The 23,832-nt window shown below is 42.6% G+C and overlaps 5 protein-coding genes across 8 annotated transcripts; 2 read left to right on the top strand and 3 right to left on the bottom strand.

Annotated features, from left to right (window-relative positions):
- Positions 1–1,946: 1,946 nt before the first annotated feature.
- LOC102699586 lies at positions 1,947–9,247 on the top strand. 2 transcript variants are annotated; one of them, XM_015836753.1, is made up of 20 exons: positions 1,947–2,246; positions 2,356–2,444; positions 2,985–3,094; positions 3,185–3,236; positions 3,524–3,612; positions 3,764–3,830; positions 3,910–3,972; positions 4,115–4,285; positions 4,413–4,506; positions 4,593–4,672; positions 4,787–4,859; positions 4,935–4,978; positions 5,118–5,185; positions 5,477–5,562; positions 5,658–5,815; positions 5,901–7,203; positions 7,367–7,653; positions 7,747–7,965; positions 8,052–8,208; positions 8,709–9,247. In XM_015836753.1, exons 1-20 carry the CDS (start codon positions 2,135–2,137, stop codon positions 9,011–9,013), a joined length of 3,627 nt encoding a protein of 1,208 aa, XP_015692239.1. In that variant the 5' UTR covers positions 1,947–2,134; the 3' UTR covers positions 9,014–9,247. The 2 variants fall into 2 exon arrangements, with proteins under 2 accessions (XP_015692239.1, XP_006653791.1); XM_006653728.3 differs by having other exon boundaries at positions 1,982–2,246; positions 7,361–7,653.
- A 921-nt stretch (positions 9,248–10,168) lies between these two features.
- Positions 10,169–14,156, top strand: LOC107304145 (zinc finger BED domain-containing protein RICESLEEPER 1-like). 3 transcript variants are annotated; one of them, XM_015836839.2, is made up of 4 exons: positions 10,169–10,498; positions 10,590–10,999; positions 11,162–13,268; positions 13,725–14,156. In XM_015836839.2, exons 2-3 carry the CDS (start codon positions 10,672–10,674, stop codon positions 13,261–13,263), a joined length of 2,430 nt encoding a protein of 809 aa, XP_015692325.1. In that variant the 5' UTR covers positions 10,169–10,498; positions 10,590–10,671; the 3' UTR covers positions 13,264–13,268; positions 13,725–14,156. The 3 variants fall into 3 exon arrangements, with proteins under 3 accessions (XP_015692325.1, XP_015692324.1, XP_015692327.1); XM_015836838.2 differs by having other exon boundaries at positions 10,172–10,498; positions 13,744–14,156; XM_015836841.2 differs by having other exon boundaries at positions 10,173–10,498; positions 11,414–13,268; positions 13,744–14,156.
- Positions 14,157–15,114: 958 nt separating this feature from the next.
- On the bottom strand, positions 15,115–15,777 carry LOC121054210 (NDR1/HIN1-like protein 10). The gene has a single exon (XM_040523252.1). It carries the CDS (start codon positions 15,775–15,777, stop codon positions 15,115–15,117), a length of 663 nt encoding a protein of 220 aa, XP_040379186.1.
- A 1,741-nt stretch (positions 15,778–17,518) lies between these two features.
- Positions 17,519–19,572, bottom strand: LOC102715295 (peroxidase 1). The gene is made up of 4 exons (XM_006652800.2): positions 19,277–19,572; positions 18,998–19,186; positions 18,625–18,793; positions 17,519–18,062 (listed from the first exon to the last, which is right to left on the bottom strand). Exons 1-4 carry the CDS (start codon positions 19,523–19,525, stop codon positions 17,650–17,652), a joined length of 1,020 nt encoding a protein of 339 aa, XP_006652863.1. The 5' UTR covers positions 19,526–19,572; the 3' UTR covers positions 17,519–17,649.
- Positions 19,319–23,572, bottom strand: LOC102699307 (pentatricopeptide repeat-containing protein At3g20730). Its single transcript, XM_006653727.3, has 3 exons — positions 22,887–23,572; positions 21,250–22,514; positions 19,319–19,374 (listed from the first exon to the last, which is right to left on the bottom strand). The coding sequence occupies exons 1-2, from the start codon at positions 23,509–23,511 to the stop codon at positions 21,460–21,462; spliced, it is 1,680 nt and encodes a 559-aa protein (XP_006653790.2). The 5' UTR covers positions 23,512–23,572; the 3' UTR covers positions 19,319–19,374; positions 21,250–21,459.
- Between the last annotated feature and the right edge of the window lie 260 nt (positions 23,573–23,832).

The following is a 23,832-nucleotide window of genomic DNA, read 5'->3' as shown; positions in this document are numbered from 1 at the left end:
CTGTTGCAGAAGCACCGAATATAGGATCAAAACCACCTCACTATCTCCCAGAAGAAGTTTTATCGACGAGCAGTTCAAGGACAAACTATTGAGCTGGTCATCTGAAATTCTGAAGAACTGCATCTACAAAAAGTGCAGAAGTGAAGCTCACATGTCAGGTTGTCTTCTCCTCCGCCGCTTTAGCTCAAAGCGACAACGAGCTCACATGGCGGGAGCGATCAATGTCAACTTGGGACGCCTCTCTTTGTGTGCTGATGACTCCATGGAAGGAAAGATCAAAGCGAAGTGGGGACGAAGCAAGCAGATGGGCAGGTGGTTTCTGACCACCGGAATTAATTTCTGAAATTCTCAAAACAACCGGACAAACGCTCCGGTCTGAAATATGACAGCCGCTTTCCTCTGTTCCTTCCTCCTCGCTTTTATGGCTTCATCAGGATGGTGCAGGTGATTGTTGGCTCAATTCTGGAGACACCAGAAACTGCAAAGCTATTCTTTTTTATACTAAGATTGACATATCATCCTTTTCTTCGGCTTACGTTTGTAAGCCAAAATTTAAATCTTTAACCTTGAATTTGAAGTTCATTTTAGATTTTTTATCATAGTTTATTTTTTGGTTTTAGTATTTAGATCGCTAAGAACACATATATAAAAGTTCTATTTACAAATTATTTTCTTTTTGCAAATACGGCGTTTAACGTTTTTCCAAACAAAAACCCCTGAGGCTGCGAATTTGGACATTGAATGGTATGAAACTCGATGATTAGGTTGACATGATGCAACATATGCATGGTACCGTGGCTTGAAGCAAGCAAAGAACAGTGAGCTTAATGGTGCAAACTTATAGGATGGCCTACATATAATACCTTGAGCTCCTCAATTCATCAGAGGTTCAGTTGCCAAATTCTGAATTTCTGATTATACTGTTGCACGATTTTGCAATCTTATCAGTTTTAGACTTCAGAGATGCTACTGGCTGCAGTGTGTTAGTACCAACCTGATGGTCCTTAACCATAAAATTATTGAAAATCTTCAGCTTTTTCTGTATAAAAGAGGTGACATGTAGGGACAGACAGGCAGAGATCGCTAGCTCGCTACCTTCCTTTAGCTTAGGTTAATAATCATTGTGATTCTCTGTAATTTATTCTCTGCTTGAGGAGTTGGGTGAGAGGGAATAATAAACTTTGATGGTTTGGTTGCGCAGATCTTCTCCCTTTCTCACGTGCCACGGTTCTTGGCCCCATCCAAGAATGGGCTCCCACTGGGAAGGAAGGAACAAAACCTCAGATCTATGATCTATCGATCTGTGTCGACTCAGTGACAGTGGCAGTTGTAACAGTAGGTCAGTAACCTCGGTAATTGGTAGTAACTGTCTTAAGCAGTAAATTTTGTTTACTGAGCCTGTTCCTAATCGTCTCATTGAGAGGAGAGGATATGCTGTTTGGCTTTGTGGTGATTCCGAGGCGAGTAGCTTTACCGCGAGATGAAGCTTCCTCTAGCTAGAGCCAGCGATTTGACACCTTGAACTTGCTTTTTGGTGAAGGTTCTGGTTAACTTTTGTGATTACTCGTCTGTCAGATTTTGGAGTGTACTCCAGTAAACTCTGAACAGTTAATAGATGTCTGTCTGTTGGGGTCTACAGACCAAGCAAAATTGATTAACAAAACATTAAAACGAGCATATTTGTCCCAAATGAAATTGCACTGCATTAACTGCAAACCACTTATTTACTGTTCTGCACTATCAATTGTACTTCAAACTAAAACCTTTTTGAAGGAGCTCTTCAAATTAAAAATAAAATTTACCAAACATGAACATTGATTCCTCGAGCATCAGCAGACAATGTTCGAATCTGAAACTGTCAAAATACAGCTTGCCAAAAAAAAAAGAAAAAAAATTAAAAGATAAAAAAGGCTTAAGCCGAAAGGAAGTCTCAGACCTAAAAGGGCCCACATTTTCTTTCACCTCTCTCTGCATTCCACCCCCCTCCACCCCTTCCTCCTCTCGACCTCGCCGGAATCTCACCTCCGATCCGGCGGCGCGCCGCCATCGCCGCCGACGAGGGCCCTCCGCCACACGCGCCCACCGGCACGGGGCGCATCCCGGGGCATTGGAGGCGCCGAGGAGGGGGCAAGGGATGGAGTCGATCATAGCGCGGGCGCTGGAGTACACGCTCAAGTACTGGCTCAAGTCCTTCTCCCGCGACCAGTTCAAGCTCCAGGGCCGCACCGCGCAGCTCTCTAATCTCGGTGGGGGATCCGCATCTCCCTCCCGCTGAAACCTTCTCCCCCCTGTGATGCCAATTTGTCGCCTCCGGTGCTTAACTTTCTCCTCTGCGTGTGTGATTTGGGGTTGCAGATATCAATGGCGACGCGTTGCACGCGAGCCTGGGGCTGCCTCCGGCTCTCGCCGTCGAGACCGCGCGAGTCGGGAAGCTCCAGATCACGGTAATGGCGCGAGCCCTGCCTATGTCAGTGTGCTTACTCTTCTCGGCTTCTTTCCTGGAGGCTTAAAGGGCGCGCATTGAGCATGTAAATTGGTTTTCGTCTAACTGTCAAGTATCCAAATTCAGATATTTCCGGGAGAACTTTGTTTTGCAACCTAATTGTGCTTGTGCGTGTTAGAAAATTGTGATGTAGTTGCGATTTTGACTCTTATGTGGTAGATTATAGATCTGGGTTCGAAAAAGTTAGTGCGGGATACTAAGAATTAAGGTTAAATGATGATTAGGAAGCAGCTAGCTGCACTCAGCTTGGCATTGCCATGAAATTTGGATTCCCATTAATGTTTGTCATGTGGCCATAGCTGTGAAATCTAGAGAACGAAAATTGGTAACCCTTGCGCATCTGGTTATTGCAAATTGATTGGGTGGTCATCTCAGGTAAATTTGGAGAATTAAAATTTATGCTCCGTTAGCATTGAACTCAAAGCTTTGGGCAAAATCAATTCTACTTTGGTGATGAGCTTGTTTTGTTTTCTTTCTACAGCTTCCGTCAGTGTCAAATGTGCAAGTGGAACCAATTGTGGTGAACATTGATAAGCTTGACCTTGTGCTTGTTGAGAAGGACAATTCTGAAGATCTTTCAAGCTCTAGCAGGCAAGTTCATTCTTCTGGGTGTGATCTTATACAGATGAATGATCTGAAGATTGACTAATTTCAGTCTTTTCTGTCATTTGTTTTGTTCAGTGCTTCATCACCATCATCAACTAAAAGCAGTGGATATGGATATGCTGATAAGGTTTGCTTCTTTGAGATTTATGTTCAACACAAACACATTCCAAACATTTACCCTGTAAAAAGTTCCATTTCCAGTTATCCATGATGGTTGCATCTCATGCACCTATTTTGCCATCTGGTTTGATAGTTCCTCTATATTCTTATGTGATCATGTTTGATATTCTGAGAAGAGATTCTTTGCTCTTTTATGATATTGTACTGTATACATAACATGTAAAAATTTGAAGTAAAATATACTTGTAGAAGACTGAACTATGGGTAGGGTTTAATCTGCTATTCCTGGGTTAGATTGCAGATGGAATGACAGTCCAAGTTGGTATAGTGAACCTTCTATTAGAAACACATGGCGGTCCACGTCGTCAAGGAGGTGCAACTTGGTATTCACCTTTTTTTGAATGAATTTTGGCCCTTTTTCTTACAGCTTAGCTGCATATCAGTTCTTGTTCATTTCTCTTATTGATATTTGTTTTCACAATGTAGATTTCCCTACGATATTTTTCTAAATATTCATTCATCTTTGTTTTTCAGGTCACCACCACTAGCAGCCATCACATTCCGTGATCTTGTACTGTACACTACAAATGAAAAATGGCAGGTACTCTTGCAAATTTGAGTTGTGTTAAATCTAATAAATGACTGCACTTCGGTACCTGATTAGAATGCCTTTTATATAGGTTGTAAATTTGAAAGAAGCAAGGGATTTTTCGAACAATAAAGGATTCATTTATGTTTTCAAGGTTTGGTACTCTCTCCTCTTCTCCCAAGAAGATTAATGTCTACTTTTGTTGCTAACTATTATTTTGAAATCATAATGAGCTGAGAGATGCTAAAGTTGAAAGGATCTATGACCTCACGCTTTTCTTCTTTTTAAATTCACAGAAGTTGGAATGGCAATCACTGTCAGTTGATCTGCTACCTCACCCTGACATGTTCACGGATGCTCGGTTTAACTCTTCTGGCAGTGAAGATGACAAACGAGATGATGATGGTGCGAAACGGATGTTTTTTGGTGGTGAAAGATTTTTGGAAGGAATATCTGGGGAGGCCAACGTGAGTGCTTTTAAACTTCGGAATATACCATATGGAACTTGGTGTTTTTCTTTTCAGTTGCTGTTGAAACTTTCTTTTTTTGTTGCTTGGATTACTCATTGCTCTTACTCATTGCTTTGTATATCAGATCACAGTCCAACGAACAGAGCAAAATAATCCTCTTGGGCTTGAAGTTCAGCTGCATGTTACTGAAGCTCTCTGTCCTGCTTTAAGTGAACCTGGTATTTGGTTACTTTTCATGATACTTGACCCCTTCTTTTTCTGAATCCTGTTTGAAGTACTTGAGCTTGAATGCTATTCTGATCAGGTTTACGGGCTTTTCTTCGGTTCATGACTGGGGTATCTGTGTGCCTCAACAGGGGTGACGTGGATCCAAAAGCTCAACAGGTTTGCCTTTTCCTTTATGCATTTTAACCATTCCATTGCTTGATGTACATAATTAGGATGTTTATGGGTATTGTGTGTGTCCTTATTTCTTTTCTGCTATTCTTTTTTGACCAGCATGCAGAAGCTGCAGGATCTTCCTTGGTATCCATTATTGTAGATCACATATTCCTCTGCATTAAGGATGCTGGTATGTACCGACACCAAAAAACTTCAAATAAGCCATGCTTACTATGCTATACTGACTTTAAACAATTTTAAACAGAGTTTCAACTTGAATTTCTGATGCAGTCTTTATTCTTCTCACGGGTAAATTTCTTTACCTGTCAATATGTTATATTGTATGCATTTTTCCCTGAATATTGTCTGCTGATGGTATGATTGACTTAGGCTATTTAGTTTATTTTATTGTACGGATGTCATGACAATTATTTTTAATTTGTTGAAGGCAAGCGTTTCTGATGGGGAGATTTCAAAAAACTTGTCTTGCATAAAGATTGGTGGGCTCTTTCTAAGGTACTATGTGCTAAATATATCCTTGAGTCCTTTTTACTGTAATATTATATACACCTCGAATTTAATTCTATTGTTCAGTTACACTGCAATACTGCATGCTAATTCAGTACATTTTGACTTTTCATGTCTATAAGTATCACATGTATTTTTTTCATACTAGGTTACTAAGATGCGTACAGTGCAAAGTAGGATATAATTATACATTAACAGTTTAACTTTTCTTAAGGTAATTTGTGTTTTACCTGTGCTACTGTTTTTGTTGATCCTTATGTAGTGATTTTATTTCGTCAGGGACACATTTTCTCGCCCACCATGCACATTGATACAACCCTCCATGCAATCTGTTCCACAGGAACCTCCCCCTGTGCCTGACTTTGGTAAGCCTTTATGATACCTTTGATTTATAACATTCTTTATGTAATTAGAGATAAATGGATCGGCCAAGTCTAACGTCTTCTATTGAATTTACCAGGTCAAAATTTTTGTCCTCCAATCTACCCATTTGAGAATCAACTATTGGAATTCACATCTGGAACTCCTTTATTTTCCCTCTATTGTCTTCAGCTCACCCCTTCCCCATTACCTCCTAAATTTGCTTCAAAAACTGTCATCACATGTGAACCTCTTACGGTGCGTCTCTTTAACATTAAGAGTGAAGTGTAATGCTCTCACTTTTATGCTTAACTAAACGTTGCCTGTACCTCTGCATTCCCAGGTGACCCTCCAGGAGCAATCCTGCTTAAGAATTGCCTCATTCTTGGCTGATGGAGTTGTGGCCAACCGCAGTGCCATATTGCCTGATTCCTCAATCAACAGTATGTCACTTTACCTTAAAGAATTTGATCTCTCTATTCCATTAGATTCTGAGGAAATCACAAGGTGCAGTGGAACTAAGAACGTTTGCCCCCAGTCATTTACGGGGGCAAGACTTCATGTGGAAAACCTATACTTCTGCCAGTCACCATCAGAAAAGTGTCTGCTTCTAAACCTTGATAGAGATCCAGCTTGCTTCCTTCTGTGGGGTTACCAACCTGTTGATGCAAGTCAGAGGAAGTGGGCTACTCGAGCTTCTCATCTAAGCCTCTCACTTGAAACCTCTAGCACCTTAACTGGACAGAGAACTGTTATGGGCTCCTCTGCAAGTTTGTGGAAATGTGTTGAACTAGATGACATCCGGTTTGAGGCAGCCATGGTAACAGCTGATGGTAGCCCTTTGTTGGATGTACCACCCCCAGAGGGTGTTGTGAGAATTGGTGTTGCTTTTCAACAGTTTAAGTCCAACACTTCAGTAGAGCAGTTGTTTTTTGTCTTAGGTCTCTACACTTATTTTGGCCAGGTTGGAGAGCGGATTTCAAAGGTTAGCAAAGGTAACCGCTCTGGGGCAAAGGCATCATTTGACAAACTTGAAAGAAAATTGCCTAGTGACACAGCAGTGAGCCTAACTATGAATAACCTCCAACTCAATTTCTTGGAATCTTTTTCATCAAATGACTTGCATTTGCCCCTGGTTCAGTTTGGTGGAGATGATCTATACCTTAAAGTTTCCCATCGCACTCTTGGTGGTGCCTTTGCAGTTACAACTAACTTGACATGGAAAACTGTCTCAATTAACTGTTTGGAAGGAGAAAGTGCTATATTTCATGAGAATGGCACTGCAGTTACCAGTGAACCTAATATTTTGTTGCATGAAAATGGGCATCCCAAGATGAGAGCAGTGTTCTGGGTTGACCATCGGAATAAGAATCAGTCTAAAGATGCTCAATTTATTGACATAAACATCACTCATGTACTGCCTTATGATATGCGGGATATGGAGTGTCATAGCTTGAGTGTATCAGCTAAGGTATCTGGTGTTCGTCTTGGTGGTGGAATGAGTTACACTGAGTCTTTACTGCATCAATTTGGTATCCTTGGGCCTGATGGTGGTCCAGGGGAAGGTCTTTTGAGGGGACTGAAGGATTTATCTTCTGGCCCACTTGCGAAACTGTTCACACCTTCTCACCTCACCGACAAGGAAGGTAATGAATTTTCGGTCTTTGCCATTGAATTTAGTTAACTCGTGCTGGGGATTTTGTTGGTATGTGTGCATCTTGATTACTTCTGCTCAGTTGCAAGATGTTTTTCTTTGTCTGTTTTTCCTTGTAATATTCATGGATTCTTCCTCTTTCTCCTTAGTTGCAGATGGAAGGTCCAATTCCAAAGACGATGACAACAGTTCAAAGTTTGACCTGGGGGTGCCAGATGATCTTGATGTGTCAATTGAGCTACGAAACTGGCTGTTCGCACTTGAAGGAACAGAAGAAGTAGGAGATTGGTTGACCCCTCGTGGCAATGATCATATCAGTAGAGAAGAGAAATGTTGGCATACCACATTTAAGAATCTACATGTGTCAGGCAGAAGTAGTGACCGGCCTGGATCTGCAGAGAAGGTGGCTCACAAAAGGGCCCTTCCAGTAGAGCGATTTACGGTACGCCATGATCTCATGAATCATATCCATACTTTTGCATTTCAATTTGGCACTTTGATGCCGTTCAATTCTGAGACATTCTGGCACTTGCAGGCTGGAATCGAAGGTTTACAGGCAATAAAACCTCGCCTGAGAGATCGACTAATTAGAAATGGAACATCAAATAATATTCAAACAGACAATGTTTTTGATAACACAAGTAACATTAGTGAGCAAGGTGTCGATGTTGAAGCTACTATGGTCATTGGTGAAGATGAGATTGAAGGTCCCAAGTGGACAATGGATAATGTCAAGTTTTCTGTAAAAGAACCGGTACAAACACCTTCTAAATATTTGCCTAAACCTTTGGGGAATTTAACACTGCTTCCTGAACTAATCCTGTTTATTTGAGTGGGCAGATCGAGGCAGTTGCAACAAAGGAAGAATTAGAGCATCTCACGATGCTCTGTAGATCTGAAGCTGATGCAATGGGGAGGATCACAGCTGGGATCCTCCGTCTCCTTAAACTTGATAAGTCTCTTGGTCAGGGGACTATAGAACAGCTCAGGAACCTAGGTATGAGTTCCTCACATGTACCCTTAATTATTTTCTTGTAGATGGCTAGATGGCCTGCTACCATGGGTTTTATTCTTCCCTCTTCTTTCGCAGCCTTTTTGACCTGTTATGAATTGTTCAGTAGTAATACACTGCTATAGTGCTATTCTTTATCAAACTCCTTTGTCGGGTCACTAAATAATGCAAAAACAAGATACAGTTATAGTTCTTTATGCTCCTCTGCAACTTAACATGAGTAGGTCATGCTTAAAAGAATTCCTAGACAAGGCAATGATGCCTCTTCGTCGTGACTTGTGGGTTTATAGCATCAATAAATACCGAGAGTCCATTTGATCCAATGCTCTAAGCTCAGCAAATTATTCATCAATCACCGTTATTTGGTATCTCCATTGTTTTTCTTCCTTGTTTATGTTACTATATTTTTATATTCCTTTGTACAATTTATGCTTTTAAAGTAATTATTTTTTTGAAGAATATCTTATGAAATTGTGCTATCCTAGGAAGCGGAGGAATGGAGAATATTTTCTCACCTAGGAAGTTGAGCAGGCAGAACAGTTTTGGTAGCGTAGGCACTCCGAGGACCCCTCATCTGCACTCAATTACAGATGCAGGATCGAAAGAGGTACTGGAAGCAACAGTTGCTTCATTACAAATGGAAATCTTTGAATCCAAGGCCAAATGCACAGCTCTCGTTTCCAAGGCGAGCAGCGTGGAGGATCAGAAATGCGCCGAAGACATCAGACAACTGAATGATAAGCTAGAGAGCATGCAATCCTTGGTGACAAAATTGAGAACTTTGATCTAAATTGTACATAGTGTTTTTTTTTTTGTGTGTGTACAGGTTCGTGCAGTCCGAAACTTGGAAGTGGCTAATGCTATACTTCCTCTTGGATTATTCTTTTTGTGTAAATTTATATGTGTATACAGGTGGATGTCTGGAATAATGTGCTGATACGCAGTAAATGGGAAATTTTGTAGGTGGAATGTGATGTAGCGTTGTGATCAAATGAAGTCATTAAAAACGAAAATTTTTCTTATCATTTGTATTTAACTAAGTCACTAGGAACGACGGTTTTATCATCTGTATATGATACGCACACGGTTTTCCTTGCCATATTAATCTCCAATCCTACTTGTGGCCTGTTTTTTTCGTCAATATATGAGATGAGATGCACAATATTTTCTTTACTCCGACGTGGCCTGTGTTACACGAGTTTTTACATTTTAGCTCTTTTTAAAAGGAAAAAAAATCACAAATTGACTTATGAATAAACTTATTTTAGTAATGAATCTTTTTATTCAGAGCTAGTGTTATTAGCGCTGGTATCTAACTACGAAAGATTGACGCCGAGGATATAATTTATAAATAACTTATTTTATAAATAGTTTTTTCACGTTAATATCTTTGGCTAAAATAAGTTGTTTACCATTTAACTCCAGTGAAGTCTATTTATAAATAAGTTATTTACAAACAAGTTCTTATTGCTAGTTTCTTTGGTGCTATCTTCCTCAGCATCGATAGCTAGCATGGTTCAGTTACTACGAAAGCTGAGCATGTACTATCGACAAAAATGTTTCATTTTTCAAATAACTTTTTGAAAAAGACTAAATGTACAAAATCCAGGCCTGTGTTGGCCCTCGTGTTTTCTACGCGTATTACTGTCGAAAATGAGCCACATGACATCGATTTACACGTGGCTTGTCAGAGTAACGGAAGAAGTGATTGCATTAAGATTTGTGCTTCCACGTGGCTTAAATCCCAAAGGCCAGGCTCTTGACGACAGGCAAGGGCCAGGACCAGGGCCCGTCCAGTAGAATGCCCGGGCCCATTTCTCTGAACCCCCCCCCCCCAAGAAATGGAGGCCCATCCGGCCCATTTCATCCCGTGCGCGATCCACCGATCCCTCGTCGTCGCGGCCTCGACCAAGCGATCCCCTCTAGGGCTCGAGTCCCGGCCTAGCCCTAGCCCGAGTCCCGATCCCCCCATCCTCGCCGCGCCGCGCCGCCGGCAAACCGCAGGCCGCCGCGCGCCCGCACTGCTCAGCGCAGCTCCAGCTCCGGCTCCGGCTCTGGCTCTGGCTCCTGTCGAGCTGCTGGACGCCGCTCGGCTCGACTAGGCGACAGGCGTGGTGTGGCCGCTTCCGCGGCTTTCCTTTCCTCCAGGCTCGCCGATGTCGCCGTCGCCAAGGTTTCAGAGGATCGGCCGCGCTGGGTTGTTATCTCTGCTTGTTTAGTTACTGTTCGGGAATGCGATTGCTGTGCTGCTGCTCCGAGCTTGAGCATGGAGGAGGTGCTATTACTATTAGTTCCACAGTGTAATCCGAATTGGCTAGTCGAAGCAGTTCATTTCTCTGATTAATTTCAGTTTTGTGTTTATGTAGATCTAGCCGCACAGGATCTTCGGAAGTGAGTGTGTCGGTGTAGGGTGTAGAGCACTGTTAAGGTTAGAGGTTGTGCCCGGTAATGGATCATGTTTTACTCCAAAACGGTGTGGAGCATCCTGTTCCTGGGGAGGAGCATAAGGAGGATAGCAGCATGAAAGTGGAGGTGGCATTTGATGGGGTTCAAAGCCCGTTCCGATTCAGGCACAAGAAAAGGTCCAAGGTCTGGGAGGAGTACAAGCCCATCTTTCTGAATGGGAAGGTTCAGTTCGCGGAGTGCTTGTACTGCCATAATCGACTCAGCTGCAAAGATTCCAATGGGACAAGCCATCTATGGCGGCATCAGAAAATCTGCCCTGGCAAGGAGGAAGCGGCACAGAGGCGACAGAAGGATTCCTACTTCCCATGTGGTATATATATATATCGTTTATTGCCTGTTCAAGGTTCATTCATTACCTAATAATGTATATAAGTTAACATTGTTTTGGTTTAGGATCTCGCGATGTAGATATTCCTTTGCTAAGGTAGTTTGCCTCTGGCATATAAATGATCTATCCATATTTTATGCACAGTTTTGGTGAATCGGAACGACCCGGTTTCACCACATGATCTGGTCAGTGAGATTATTACAGAGACGCTTAGTGACATAAAATCAGTAACACCCAGCGGCAGCAGATTCACATCAAAGGTGTGGAAGGAGTTTACACCTATCTATGTTGAGGGGAAACTCCAGGCTGCAGATTGCATTCACTGCCACAAGCGCCTCAGTGCGAATAAGTTTGGAGGAAGAAGCCATCTGAGTCGACATCTTATAACCTGTGCAGGACGACATGGAAGGGGCCAAATTCATCAGAAGGGTTTATTTTATCCTTCTAGCATTCCTAGTTTGAAGTCCAAGATGCAAGATGAGCTCTCGCCTGCCTTAACAAATGGAAAGGTTCAGATTGCAGAATACTCTAGCAAGCTTCTTAGGACAAGTAGCTCTGGTGACTCCACCCCTAAGCCCATTCGAGTGGTACCAGCACAACATTCCCTGCCAACACCAGATTGTACAAGCCTGAAGAAACAGAGGACCTCATTTGTGACCACGCCAATTGGTCAAGAAACATCTGATCCAGAGCTAGCCGGGATGATAGCGATGCATGGTTATCCTTTGTCCATTGTAGAGCACGAAGAAATGGTGAGATTTGTAAATAAACTCAACCCTGTGGTCAATTTAGTCTCTCGCAATGGTTTGGAAGAACATTGCTTGGCACTATTTCAGAAGGAAAAGGAAAATCTGAAGAGTAAAATTGCACATTCTTCCCGGCGCGTCTCTCTGTCAGCAAGCATATGGACTCCTGATGGATCTGAGCCAACAGTAAATTACCTCTGTTTGACAGCACATTATGTTGATGAAGACTGGAAAGTTCACAGGATTATAATAAAATTTGGAATGTTTTGGTCGGTGCCTGCTGATTTGGAAAGGATGGTACATTGTATGGAAGCTTGTGTCCCAGAATCTGAAAGTGGATCTTATAATATCATATCGGATGCTATTAGAGACTGGAATCTTGATCAGAAGCTTTTAAGCTTGATTTCTGTTGGTGAAGTTAGGGATGACAACAATACTTCATTGCTGAAGGAAATGCTTATAGAGAAGAAGTTCCTTCCTATTGGAGGGAAGCTATACAATGTTTCTTGTGTGGACTATATCCTTAACAGTATTGTTTTCAAAGTGCAATCCGATATACTTCATCTTGTTAGTGACATAGTAATGGAGTTTTTGGTGTCATTGACCCAACAGCAGCTTCTGGAAGTAATTTCGCATATGGGTCTAAAATGCCCACAAGAAGACGCCAAGTGGTGGCACAAACTTTATTTTAGACTTGAAGTTCTTTTGCATTTCAAGAAGTCATTTCCTTCTGACGAAAGGTTATCCCCAGAAGATACAAAAATTGTTGAATCTGTTTGCAAGATTTTGAGGACATTTTATCGTGTAATTGAAGTTATTTCCAGCCCTAGCTCTCCGACAGCAAATATGTATTTTAACGAGATATGGAAAATCAGGACCGTTTTGCAAGAAGAAGCACTAAATGATCACAGAGATATAGCTACAATGGTTATGATGATGCAGGAAGCATTCAATGAGTATTGGCAAAATTCATACTTGTGGTTGGCCATTCCTGTTGTGTTAGATCCTAGATTCAAATTCAGTTTTATTGAGTTTCGTCTAAAACGAGCTTTTGGAACAGATTCAGCAAGCTACCTGTCTGTAATACGTGAAACAGTCCGGGAACTCTTCAATGAATACTGCAATTCTCTGAATCAGACAATCGCTGTTGTTTCAAACAGTGAAGCTTTCGGTGCAGATGATGGTGATTCACTGGAAGATTGGGATCGGCATCTCCATGAACAAGCAAGTAGTCAACTATCTTCAGAACTTGATGACTACCTTGAAGATGGTTTAGTTCCTAGAAAGGATGATTTTGATATTTTAAACTGGTGGATGACTCATACTACTAAGTACCCAACACTTGCGACTATTGCACGGGACATCTTGGCGATGCCAGCATCTGCTGTTCAATCTGAAGCAGCTTTCAGTAGTAGTGGACCAGTAATTCCAAAGCACCAGAGTGCATTAAACATCAGAACAATTGAGGCACTTGTTTGTACTCGAGATTGGATGAGATAAAACTCGTAAGATCCTTTTACTCTGCTCCATCCTATCTTTGCAGTTTTGGTAGTGTGAATACACTGTGAGCTAGTGCATATTTTTGTATTTCCAGAATCATATTTCTTTGTTTTTTTATTGGAATCATGCTAATTCTTCGTATTGTCAGCTGAATGCCCCTCAGCTTTGAAACCAGAGAGCTACGACCTGCAGTGTTAATAACTTAGTACAGAAGTACACATTAGAAATTTAGAATCTTACATAATTACATGCTCATGTGAAATCTTAGCAGCTAAGTACATCACTTTAGGCTGTTTTAGATCATACTTGTAATTTGTTAATTGAATCCCATTGACAATATTGAATGTCTTGTTCTAAGATTGCATATTTTGTATCACTTATTGAATTTGCTTATTACATTTTGTGTTGCACAGTTATTTTGACTTCTTATTGGGAACTTGATTGAAAATTCATATTCCCAGTTTAAATGCTATGCTGCAGTGAACTGTTAAGATGGATTGCATGCAGCTTTCACCGGAGGAAAATTTCAAGCATTCTATGATGGTGCTTCTGGCCAAGGATATCCCCTCTGATGATCGAATCCCCAACATTTGGCAGCTGTTAACTTATTTTTCAGCCGAGATGTGTATATAGATGTTACTCCCATCACCCCATGCAGATGTGTATGTAGCCTTCCTTAGCCGAGTTCAGAAGTGATGGGTATATGTAACCCAGGAACTGAGCCTAGCTAGTTTAAGCAGGAACTAGGAGTTGCAAGGTGGAGATGCTGCAAATATGCTTTGGTATGAACTTTTAAATCTCTTATATCTGCAACCTTGTTTACCTACTTCGCTAAATTGATTTACGAGTGGCAATGATTTGTTGCTGTATTCCGGCGCCTTAACTCTTTTAAAGCCTCGACATGATATTCCCTCGTTTCTTGTTTTTCGTCTAAATAGTAAAAATTTTAAAAAATAATAAGATTGATTAATGCGACTTATATAAGTAAAAAAAGACTGTAAATATAGGTACTTTGAGTTTAATTATATTTTGGTTCTGTCTGAAATCATATGAATATTAATGAATTTGGATACATGTATCAAATAGTAATCCATTGATAAATCTAGATATAACCACAATATTTATAACATGGAATGGGTGTTATAGAGGTTGAATTTGGACGCATGTACAGTGATACATTACCTACTAATTTAGGTGCTTTTGCAAATTTGCTATGTTTTTTTATATTGCAATGATACCGTTTGAATGACAAATCTGGTGATAATTTTGCAATTTTCTAGCGTCAGTGTTACAATAGCAATTCAAACCGACAGCAAATTTGCAATTGCCTAATTATTATACGATCATTTCAGAAGACATATTGACATGCATTCTCTCTGATTGATTAGAATTCATTTCCACCTTCCCACTCAACATCACGCAGCTCGTGCCTCCACTTCTTTTGTGCCCGCTTCCTCTGCGGCCTCGCGCTGCCGGAAATCACCTGCAGCGCGCGGCGGAGTGCCATGGCTTTTGATGGCTAGCTGCGGCCGGCCGCCGTTGTCACTGTGTGCACCAGCGGATCATGTTTTTTTAAGGGTATAATTCAGAACCACATGAACACACACAGTACAACACACGCACACCACGTCCTTATCACACGCTTCACGCTTAGAATCTTAGGGTATGTGCACGTGTGTGAGTGAGGGAAAAATTCCAAGTGATATGCGTAAGTTACGATCCAGGATCGAACTTGCGTGGGCTGCTCGCGCGCCCGCCATTGGAGCAACGCTCGGTTCTCACCAACCGATAATGTTGCTGTAAACTATTTGCACAGTGAAAGCTAATTAAGTTTGTACGTAGCTAATTAAGCTAGAAGAAGTCTAGGCCGCATCGCCTCTGCTGGAACTCCGGCAGCAGCTGGCCGTCGGCGGCGACCTGCACGTCGCAGGTGGCGTGGACGGGGTGCCAGTGCGACCCCCAGAACGCCAGCCTCACCCGTATCCTCGACCGGACCTTCACCGTGAACGCCACGTGGCCTCCTCGGCCGCCCGGCGCCGCCGCGGCGTCCCTCGCCATCATGTCCGTGGCGGCGCCGGCCGGCACCGCGACGCCCTCGAACCCGATCGCCGACGTGCACTTCGGCGGCTCGTAGAGGGGCCCGCCGGTCAGGTCCTTTCCCTCCACGACCTCGCCGTCGCGGTACTGCACCGCCATGTAGACCCGGTCGAAGAAGAAGGCGATGTCGTGGTTCGGGTTGTGGACGGTCAGCCGGCCGGAGAGCAGCACCGGCCCGCCGGCCTGGACGCCCGCGGCGGAGAAGCTGGCCACGTGGAACCGCGGCCGGTGCGGCCGGACCACCAGGTAGGCGACGAAGAGGAGCACGCCGGCGAGGAGGAGCAGGGAGAGGAACCACGAGCACAGCAGCCTGGTGCAGCGTCTCAGGCGCGGCCGCTCCCTCGGCAGCGGCCGGATGCGGCCGGTGAAGAAGCCGCCGCCGCCCGTGGCGGCCGCCGTCGTCTGCTGCGACGGCATGGCGGCGGGCGTGCGTGCGACGGCGAGCTCTACGCGCGTTCTCCTGGGGGCTCTCGCCGGTGCAATGCAAGCATGGGCAGGTGGTGTGTACGTAGGTTGCATGCCGCGTAGGTTTTTGGTTTCTTTTGGCGCGCGTACCTGGCAGATTCTTTGGGAAGATATCAAGGAACAGATGGGGGACAAACCGCTAGTTTTGTTGGTGTTTTGCTTCACTAATTTCTCTGCCTTTTTTATTTGAAAGATTCCGGTCAGCAAATTATTGTTTAGATGAAAATTATTTTCATTTCGATTACACGGAAGCACGCACACTACAACCCATGCAAGTATGCAACTGCAAGGGCACTTTCTTAACTACACTAAAAAAGATGAAGACAAGCAAGGGTTTATCTAGGAGGTGGTCCCGAGCATCCAAGAAAAATATAATATATGTACGTAAATAAAAGAAATAAATCTTATGAAGAGCAAAAAGAAATCCCTTAATAACATGTTGTGATGTTTTCTTAATCAATTTTATACATGTACGTACTTCATCTGTTTCATATTATTTCATATTATAAGACTTTTTAGATATGTCTAGATTTATCTATTAATTAATATATGTTATTTATATATCTTTACTACTATAGAAGACTTTAGTGGTGGTGACAGCCACTAAAGATTTAAGATAATTTGCAATTTGATCCCTGATAAATGCTAGTATTATGAAACATTCAAATATTTGGTTTAAACAAGTGAATATCAATTTTTTTCTGAATAAGCAAACAAGTGATGCTAACATATTTTATGTCACTTATAGCAAAACATGGGGCATTTCGCTAGTATGTCTAGATTCATTAGTACCTATATAAATTTAGATAATACTGAAAAGTCTTATATTATGAAACGAATATAGTAGTATATTTGGCGCACGCACACACATATATATATAAAAGATCACCCAAACTTAAAAAGTACTAAATCCATTTTTAACTTCAACATCAACTCTAAATTTAAGACTGAAAATTTATATTTTGTCTTATATTATAAATATAAGTAGAGGAGGTGCTTGATTCTCGAAGGTATCGAGTCAATTCAAGAGCCACCTTAAGGCTATAGCATTTATTATGTTCTATTTCTACTTCGTTGAATAGGTTGAGCTATTGTCAATATTATTTTTGAATTTTTGAATACATGTGGATGCAGGATGCAAATGTTGAGTAACTTGAGTTGTTACTGGAAATGCTTGACAGCATGGCACAATGCTGGAAAGTGAAGTGGGACTTAAGTTTGAGAAGTTGACGAAGTGGATATGCCACCGTATGTACATACCATGTGCAGCTAGCTTAATGACTTGGCATGCTTCTTCCCCTAGCTAGGGTCACTCCACGAATACCCAATTCACAAAGTAAACTTTTCTGACCAAATGGCCGGCGAGAATATTTCGGCCTCAAGTTTCTTCGGCAGCCATCATATCTTCCTCTTTTGTTGGGGGCTTTTGCAAATTTGCTACTGGTTTTTTTCTAAATTACAAGTATATGACAGTTCTAGCCAGTTTTACAATAACATTCAAATCAATGGTAAATTTGCATTTACCCTTTTTTTTCATATCTACTGTAAATTACGGTCTGTAATGGCAGAATTACAGGACAGCCCACTGTGTTCTGATGTGTCCATTTCAGTCACCAAATGAAAGAGAACCCATAAGCTTACAGCAGGTGAGAGCGGTACATCGTATAGACATGACGCAACGATTTTTATTTCTTTGAATTAAGCAAATAGTATAGTTTGATTACATCATAATACAAACCTGAAGGTAACACAAGAATTCTACAGATACCAAGCAATCAAACAGCTAGCACTTCAGATAAATGGTGCTATACATATATTTGCAGTCTAATTGACAAAGGCGCAGTGCTTCCTGATCTCCCCCTGCATCCCGGTGAGCACCTGCATGTTGCCCATCTTCACCATGGACGCCGCGAAGTCGGCGAAGAACTCCGCCGGGTAGCCAGCGGCGCTGGCCTGGCGGAGGACGTAGTCCCTGGTGAAGGGGTCGAGCATGAGCGTCTCGTCGGAGGTGAAGAGCGCCCTGCCCTTGGCGATGTGCCTGTAGTAGCTGGTGTCGAACGTCCTGAAGCTCCCGGGGTCCATCTCCACCAGCGTCGTCTTGTCGCCGGGTTGGCACTTGCTCTTCAGCCTCGGGACGTAGTGCTTGTCCAGCGTAGGGTCGGCCATCGTCGTGCCGCTGAAGTTGTAGAGCCGGCTGGAGAAGGACGAGCAATGGGAGGTTCCAAGAGTGTGCCCACCTGTAATGGACGAGCAATGTTTAGTGTGCCACTTCTCGAATTGCATATGCACATTTGTGATAAGTTCATGGTACAATACTTTAGATCGCCCCGGGCGAAAAAAAAAATACTTTGGATCGCTGAAAAACTTTGGATCGCAGTTTTGCAAGTGTATGTAAGAAAAGTGTATAGTGATGAACAGGAAACGATGTTCTGGCTTCTCGAATAAAGAGCTATGATATGTTTGAGGAGATAAAGTGGTCTTGGTCTCCTCCCTTGGTTTCTATACTATTCCATGTGATTAGAAGAACCACATAGTTTTGCATTTCCTATTTCTGTTGACTTGGTATGCGCATAAGATGCCTTCCTTTATCAACAAGTTGCATGGTAATTAAATAAGTGATCACCTTTATTGGAGAGTGCTACTAGGATCTATCGGGATCAGCACAGTGTCAAAGCTATAATGAAAAGGAGCATAGGCAACAAAACCAGGAGAGTTGCAACTTGCAGTAGTATCAATCATCTATGTAGATGGTTTATAAAGATAATACATTGAGGTTAGTTCCTGAAGAACAGTACATACCTAGCAGAACCACTTGATCCTTTGCATCAAGGCCCTTTGGGATGAAGAATTGATACAAATTCCGAGTGGCATCGAAGAAAGGGGGAGGGAGATTGTTCAGAGCATCATCCTTCACTGATCTTGTCCCATCCCTCCGCCCAGTCGGAACATCCCAGTGAGGCCCTTTGGTCTGTTGCACAAGGGGGGAAAAAGGAACTTGTCTCAACTATAGTTTTAGTTACTGTAAGCAGCAAGTAGGAAAATATCCACGCAAATATGGTCAGAATCAAAACTGTGGCCTGAAACAGTCAAATCCCACCACTTAACCAAACTATGCAAACTTTTCTTACTAAAGAGTGAACCAAGATTAATGAACACGGCTACCAGTTCTTACCAAGACGACAACATCTCTAGCTACCAGAGCAAGGATATCAGCACAGGACACAATTCCAGGGCAGGTTTGCTCCAGCTTAGCTTTGACACGGTCTATTGTGCCAAAACCTCGCAGGCTAAGGTTCGGTGCTGATTCCTTTTCAGATGGTGATCCTGGTGAGCTATTCAGAAGTATAGATGCATCACAACCCTGCAAAGCACATAGATGGATATAGCTTAGTAGCATAAACCCAATGCAAAATCGAAACACTTCCGAACAGAGTAAAAATAGTATGCATACATTCACAAAACAGTCATGGAAATGCATGCGAAGTAGAGGGCCTGCGAGACTTGGGACTCGGGATATGATCTTGGTCATCTCATCACGAACAATGACCTCTGCATTTGGGCATGTATATTGGTAAAAACCAATCTTCAGGCCTGGTTGATCAGATAATACTAAGGAGAATCTTAGGACAAGAGAAAGGACAAATCCAAAGAGGAGTCTGTAATGCATGTTGTGCATGACAAATGTATAACCACTGCCCATGATGAAAGAGTTGCTTTCTACGATTGTTGAGGAAAATTACAACCTGCAGCCTGCTTTATAGCCCATTTGCTTATGTTGCACTACAGTAAACAAGTGACATAAGCCATTTTGTTCAATCATAGTTTAGTGGCTACAGTTAGTCCCACAGCTATACGTTTTTTTTTTTCTTTCTGATGCAACAGAGAGATGGTCTACGCGTTGTACGCAAGTACGTCAATTGAGGAAAACGTAAGTACTGGACCAGGAATCTAGAAAATATTACATTTGGTAATATTGCAGAAAAAAATATAGTTGAATGGTGTTAATTCTTCTGACTAGTGCATATGTGTGTAATACAGGCACACGGATTGATGAAGAGATCACGGCATGTTGCTGAAAGCTGGCTCATCACTTCAAGTGTAAGTTGCTAGCTGTCTGATTTCTTATTTTAAATTTATTCTAGTAAAATAGTTCAGAAGGATGGAAAGATATCAGGTAATGTTGCTACTCATTTGTTTTGAAGGAAATTGTGCATGTGCATGCAAAGGAAAAGGAAAGACAAAAAACCATTTGTTTTATTACTATTTAAAGGAATCAATCAATATCTAGCAGTGTGCAGCTACTTCATTTTGAAGCAAAATACAGGTCTTATCAAGCATAAAAACACTCAAGAAAGATGAGAACATGGTGTCCAGTTATGAAAATAGACTCTACATTTGAAGTAGAAACACAAAGAAATTTGTATAAATAATAAAACTACAGTGAAATTATATCATATGGAGAACCCGTCCATTGGTCAAACCATGAAATGACAACTTCAACATTTTTTCTTCAGATATTAGTTGCGGCCTTTTGAAAACCATGAAGTGCATCAACCTCTCTTTCTCTCTCTTTGTGTGTGTGTGTGTGGGGTGTGTGTGTGTGGGGGGGGGGGGGGGGGGGGTTGTACAAATGAAAACATGTAATTTATCCTACCAATCTTCCATACTGCCTCTGCCACTATGTCTAAACCCCCATTGTCGAAATCCTGGCTCTACTGGGGATACTGGGAATGATTAGGTGTTCATTAGCACATGGTTTGGCCAATGTATTCTATTATTATTCTTTGAGTAACTAAAAAATGATGTCTTTTGATTGCTCAAGAATTCAAGTCTAAGCTATTCACAGTGGGCAAGCAAGGAAATTTTTAGTTGACCTAGCTTGCAATGCCTGCTTCACTCAACACCAATAAGGGTGAGACAGTTTTGACCATCAAGTAGTTAACCGATGGTGGACTTTGACAAGCTCAGCCCTATCCATAGGGAATTACAGAGTATTTTTACTTCATACCATGCAACACCTGTCCATATGTTCACGCACATGTATACACAAAATTACATCACTTTAGTCATGTGTGGTGGAGACTAACAGTCTTGTCAGATATGTTTAGTGTTGTCCACGATATTTTTATAGGGTATCAAAATTGTTCCCAAAAGACAAGGATTAACATATCACATTTTTTCTGTCTAATCAAGATTTTGTGCACTTGGAAAACATATCTGCAGTTTCAAAAAGAATATATGGGACTAACTAAGGCACGGTAACACTTCAGGAAATAATTTGTTAAGGAAATTAACCCACAGAAGCCAGAACAAAATACTTATGCTGACTGAACATGATGATAGCTGGTGAATAAAAGCACAGTAACATTTCAGAGAATAATTTATTAAGGAAAGTAATCCACAGAAATGAGAACAAAAACTTACACTAAACGAACTTGATGGCTAGTGAATTGGTGATAAGCCATGGGCAGCTCACTGTTAACTGAACAGGCAGAAATCGCTTAAGTGTGGAGTCTCAGGTGTATTGGGCTTGTGAAAGTGACAAAAATTCCAGGTTCATCTGATGCACCTATGATTGGCTATTGGCAGTCATCAAAATTTCTTGCAGTTGAGAAGTTCCCTTCATAAGTATCTTCAGATGACACTGAAACCAACTTCCTTTCCATCTGATGCTTCATCTATTATTTTTCTTGTCCTCTGTGCATCCTCCCATAGATTACATTCTGCATACATGTTTGCAAGAACAGCATAGTTTACAGAACTGCCAGGATCTATACTAAAAAGGTTCTTCGCTGCAGTTTCTCCAAGAAGCATGTTTCCGTGCAATTTACAGGCTCCAAGCATTGCACCCATCATTGAAGAGTTGGGCTTGAAGTTTGTCTTCTGAACAAGGTTCCATGCATCTTCTAACTGGCCTCCACGAGCAAGAAGGTCAATAGCTGAGCTGTAATGCTCAGCTCTTGGATCAATACCATACTTGTTTATCATAGAAGTGAAATACTCCATCCCTCTGCTCGTCAAACCACAGTGTCCACATGCAGATAGAAGAGCAAGGAATGTCACATCGTTTGGCCTCACACCATCTTCCACCATCCTATTAAAAAGAGGCACGGCATCTTCTCCATAACCATTTCTTCCACAAGCAGTAATAAGTGACGTCCAAGAAATCACATTCCGGTAGGGCATTTCATCAAAAGCACGCTTGGCATCTGAAAATTCTCCTGCCTTTGCATACATGTCAACTAGGGCATTGTCCAATGCAACATCACCCATAGACTGCTTTTTGCACATATATGCATGAATTTGTGTTCCAAATCTTGCAGATGGAACACTAGCACAAAGGCAAAGCAATGAGCTTAATAAAAAACCATCAACTAATAATCCCTTGCGATGAATTTTACAGAAGATCTCCATTCCATCTGTACTGTGGTTTCTATCCATGGTGTACCCACTGATCAGTGCAGTGGATGAAATGAGATCTGGTTCAGAGATGGAGTCATATATCATTCGTGCGTTGCTCATACTCCCACATTTTGTGTATGAGTTGATAAGTGATCCAATAACGACCTTTTCACCCCAATAACCCAATTTGATTATGCAAGTGTGAATTAGCTCAACATTGACAGGCACACTGACTATTCCGCAGGCTTTTAGAGCACTTCCAATTGTGAAATGGTCAGGCAGCATTGCTGTCAATTATTTTAATGTAAATTAAAAAAACATTTACAATTCTAATGTCAATGTCAATACTAGAAGCAAAAACAACATTGCAATTGTTTATGTTTTTCTATTAAATGACGGAATGGGGAATTGGTAGAAGGTAACTGTAAGTGTTTATTGTATACCAACATTCCCATATGTTCCTAAAGTGATGAGTATTAGTAATACCAGTTTGGCATCATATACTGGTTACCTTTAGCTTGGCCTTTTTCTCCACATGACAAGTTTTACATTTGAGGTGTTTATTTATATAGTATGGGGATTTCATCCCAGTATATCCTAAGTAGCATAAAAACAGGAAAAATGCCAAGCTCGTTTAAGCCAAAGGATAGACCACATACCGTCTTTCAACATTGAAGAGAACAATCCAAGCGCATCGCCATGATAACCGCGTTCCACAAATCCCCTGATCAGGGCATTCCAGGACACCACGTCCTTCTTCACCATCTCGGCGAACAGCTGGCGTGCATACTCCACCGACCCGCACCTCAGGTGCATGTCCATGAGCGCGCTCTGCACGAACATGTCGCCTGCGAACCTCCCCTTGGCAGCGCACGCGTGCACCTGTTCCCCGCTCCTGGCGCACCCGGCCCCAGCACACGCGCTGGCCGCACTCCCGTATGTGAACTGGTTCGGCCGGGGGCCTGACGCGTGCATGAGCGCGAACAGCTCCAGAGCCTCCCACGGGAGCCCGTTCCTGGCGTAGCCGGACAGCATGGCCGTCCAGGACACGACGCTCCTGCTCGGCATTCCGTCGAACACCTTGCGGGCGGCGGCGACGTCGCTGAACCGCGCGTAGAAGATGATGAGCTTGGTGCTAAGGTGCAGGTCCGGAGGTGACGCGGACGCGATGACGACCCTGCCGTGGACGGACTTGCCTTGCCGGAGGGCGCCGGAGCTGATGCAGCACTGGAGCAGCGAAGAGTAGAATGCGCCGGCGGGTCTCGCTCCCACGAGGAGCGCCATTTGCCCCGCGCGCTTCTCTCCCTCCACAGAGAAGTTTCGAATCTCTCCCGAGAATCAGCAACTCAGCAGGCTACCATTGCGGAGAAGAAACGGGACTGGCGACCGAGCAGCATTGGCGGCGTCGCCGGCGAGCGCCGCCTTCCCAAGGAGGGCGCCGTGTCGCGGTGCGGCGTGGGCCGTGGCCCGCGGTTCAGGCCGGTGATCAGGACGACTCGCAGAGGCCCGAAAGCCCCATTTCCCTTCCACTTAGGCCCTCTTTCTTTTGTGTGTGTGTTTATAAAACCAAAACATAATTTTGAAGTTGATTTGTATGGTTTTCCA

Source organism: Oryza brachyantha, chromosome 4, assembly GCF_000231095.2.
Source record: "Oryza brachyantha chromosome 4, ObraRS2, whole genome shotgun sequence".
Lineage (NCBI taxonomy): Eukaryota > Viridiplantae > Streptophyta > Magnoliopsida > Poales > Poaceae > Oryza > Oryza brachyantha.
This window is presented reverse-complemented; position numbering and strand designations above follow the sequence as displayed.

Bases quoted from the DNA above. Each gene is read 5' to 3' on its own strand.
- LOC102699586 (XM_006653728.3), top strand. From the start codon at position 2,135: ATGGAGTCGATCATAGCGCGGGCGCTGGAGTACACGCTCAAGTACTGG. The intron at 7,204-7,360 runs GTAATGAATTTT...CTTTCTCCTTAG, and splicing joins TCACCTCACCGACAAGGAAG to TTGCAGATGGAAGGTCCAAT. The intron at 8,209-8,708 runs GTATGAGTTCCT...GTGCTATCCTAG, and splicing joins AGAACAGCTCAGGAACCTAG to GAAGCGGAGGAATGGAGAAT.
- LOC107304145 (XM_015836839.2), top strand. From the start codon at position 10,672: ATGGATCATGTTTTACTCCAAAACGGTGTGGAGCATCCTGTTCCTGGG. The intron at 11,000-11,161 runs GTATATATATAT...TTTTATGCACAG, and splicing joins GGATTCCTACTTCCCATGTG to TTTTGGTGAATCGGAACGAC.
- LOC121054210 (XM_040523252.1), bottom strand. From the start codon at position 15,777: ATGCCGTCGCAGCAGACGACGGCGGCCGCCACGGGCGGCGGCGGCTTC.
- LOC102715295 (XM_006652800.2), bottom strand. From the start codon at position 19,525: ATGGGCAGTGGTTATACATTTGTCATGCACAACATGCATTACAGACTC. The intron at 19,187-19,276 runs GTATGCATACTA...TGTGCTTTGCAG, and splicing joins TCCATGACTGTTTTGTGAAT to GGTTGTGATGCATCTATACT. The intron at 18,063-18,624 runs GTATGTACTGTT...CGTCCATTACAG, and splicing joins GGATCAAGTGGTTCTGCTAG to GTGGGCACACTCTTGGAACC.
- LOC102699307 (XM_006653727.3), bottom strand. From the start codon at position 23,511: ATGGCGCTCCTCGTGGGAGCGAGACCCGCCGGCGCATTCTACTCTTCG. The intron at 22,515-22,886 runs GTATGTGGTCTA...AATAATTGACAG, and splicing joins CTCTTCAATGTTGAAAGACG to CAATGCTGCCTGACCATTTC.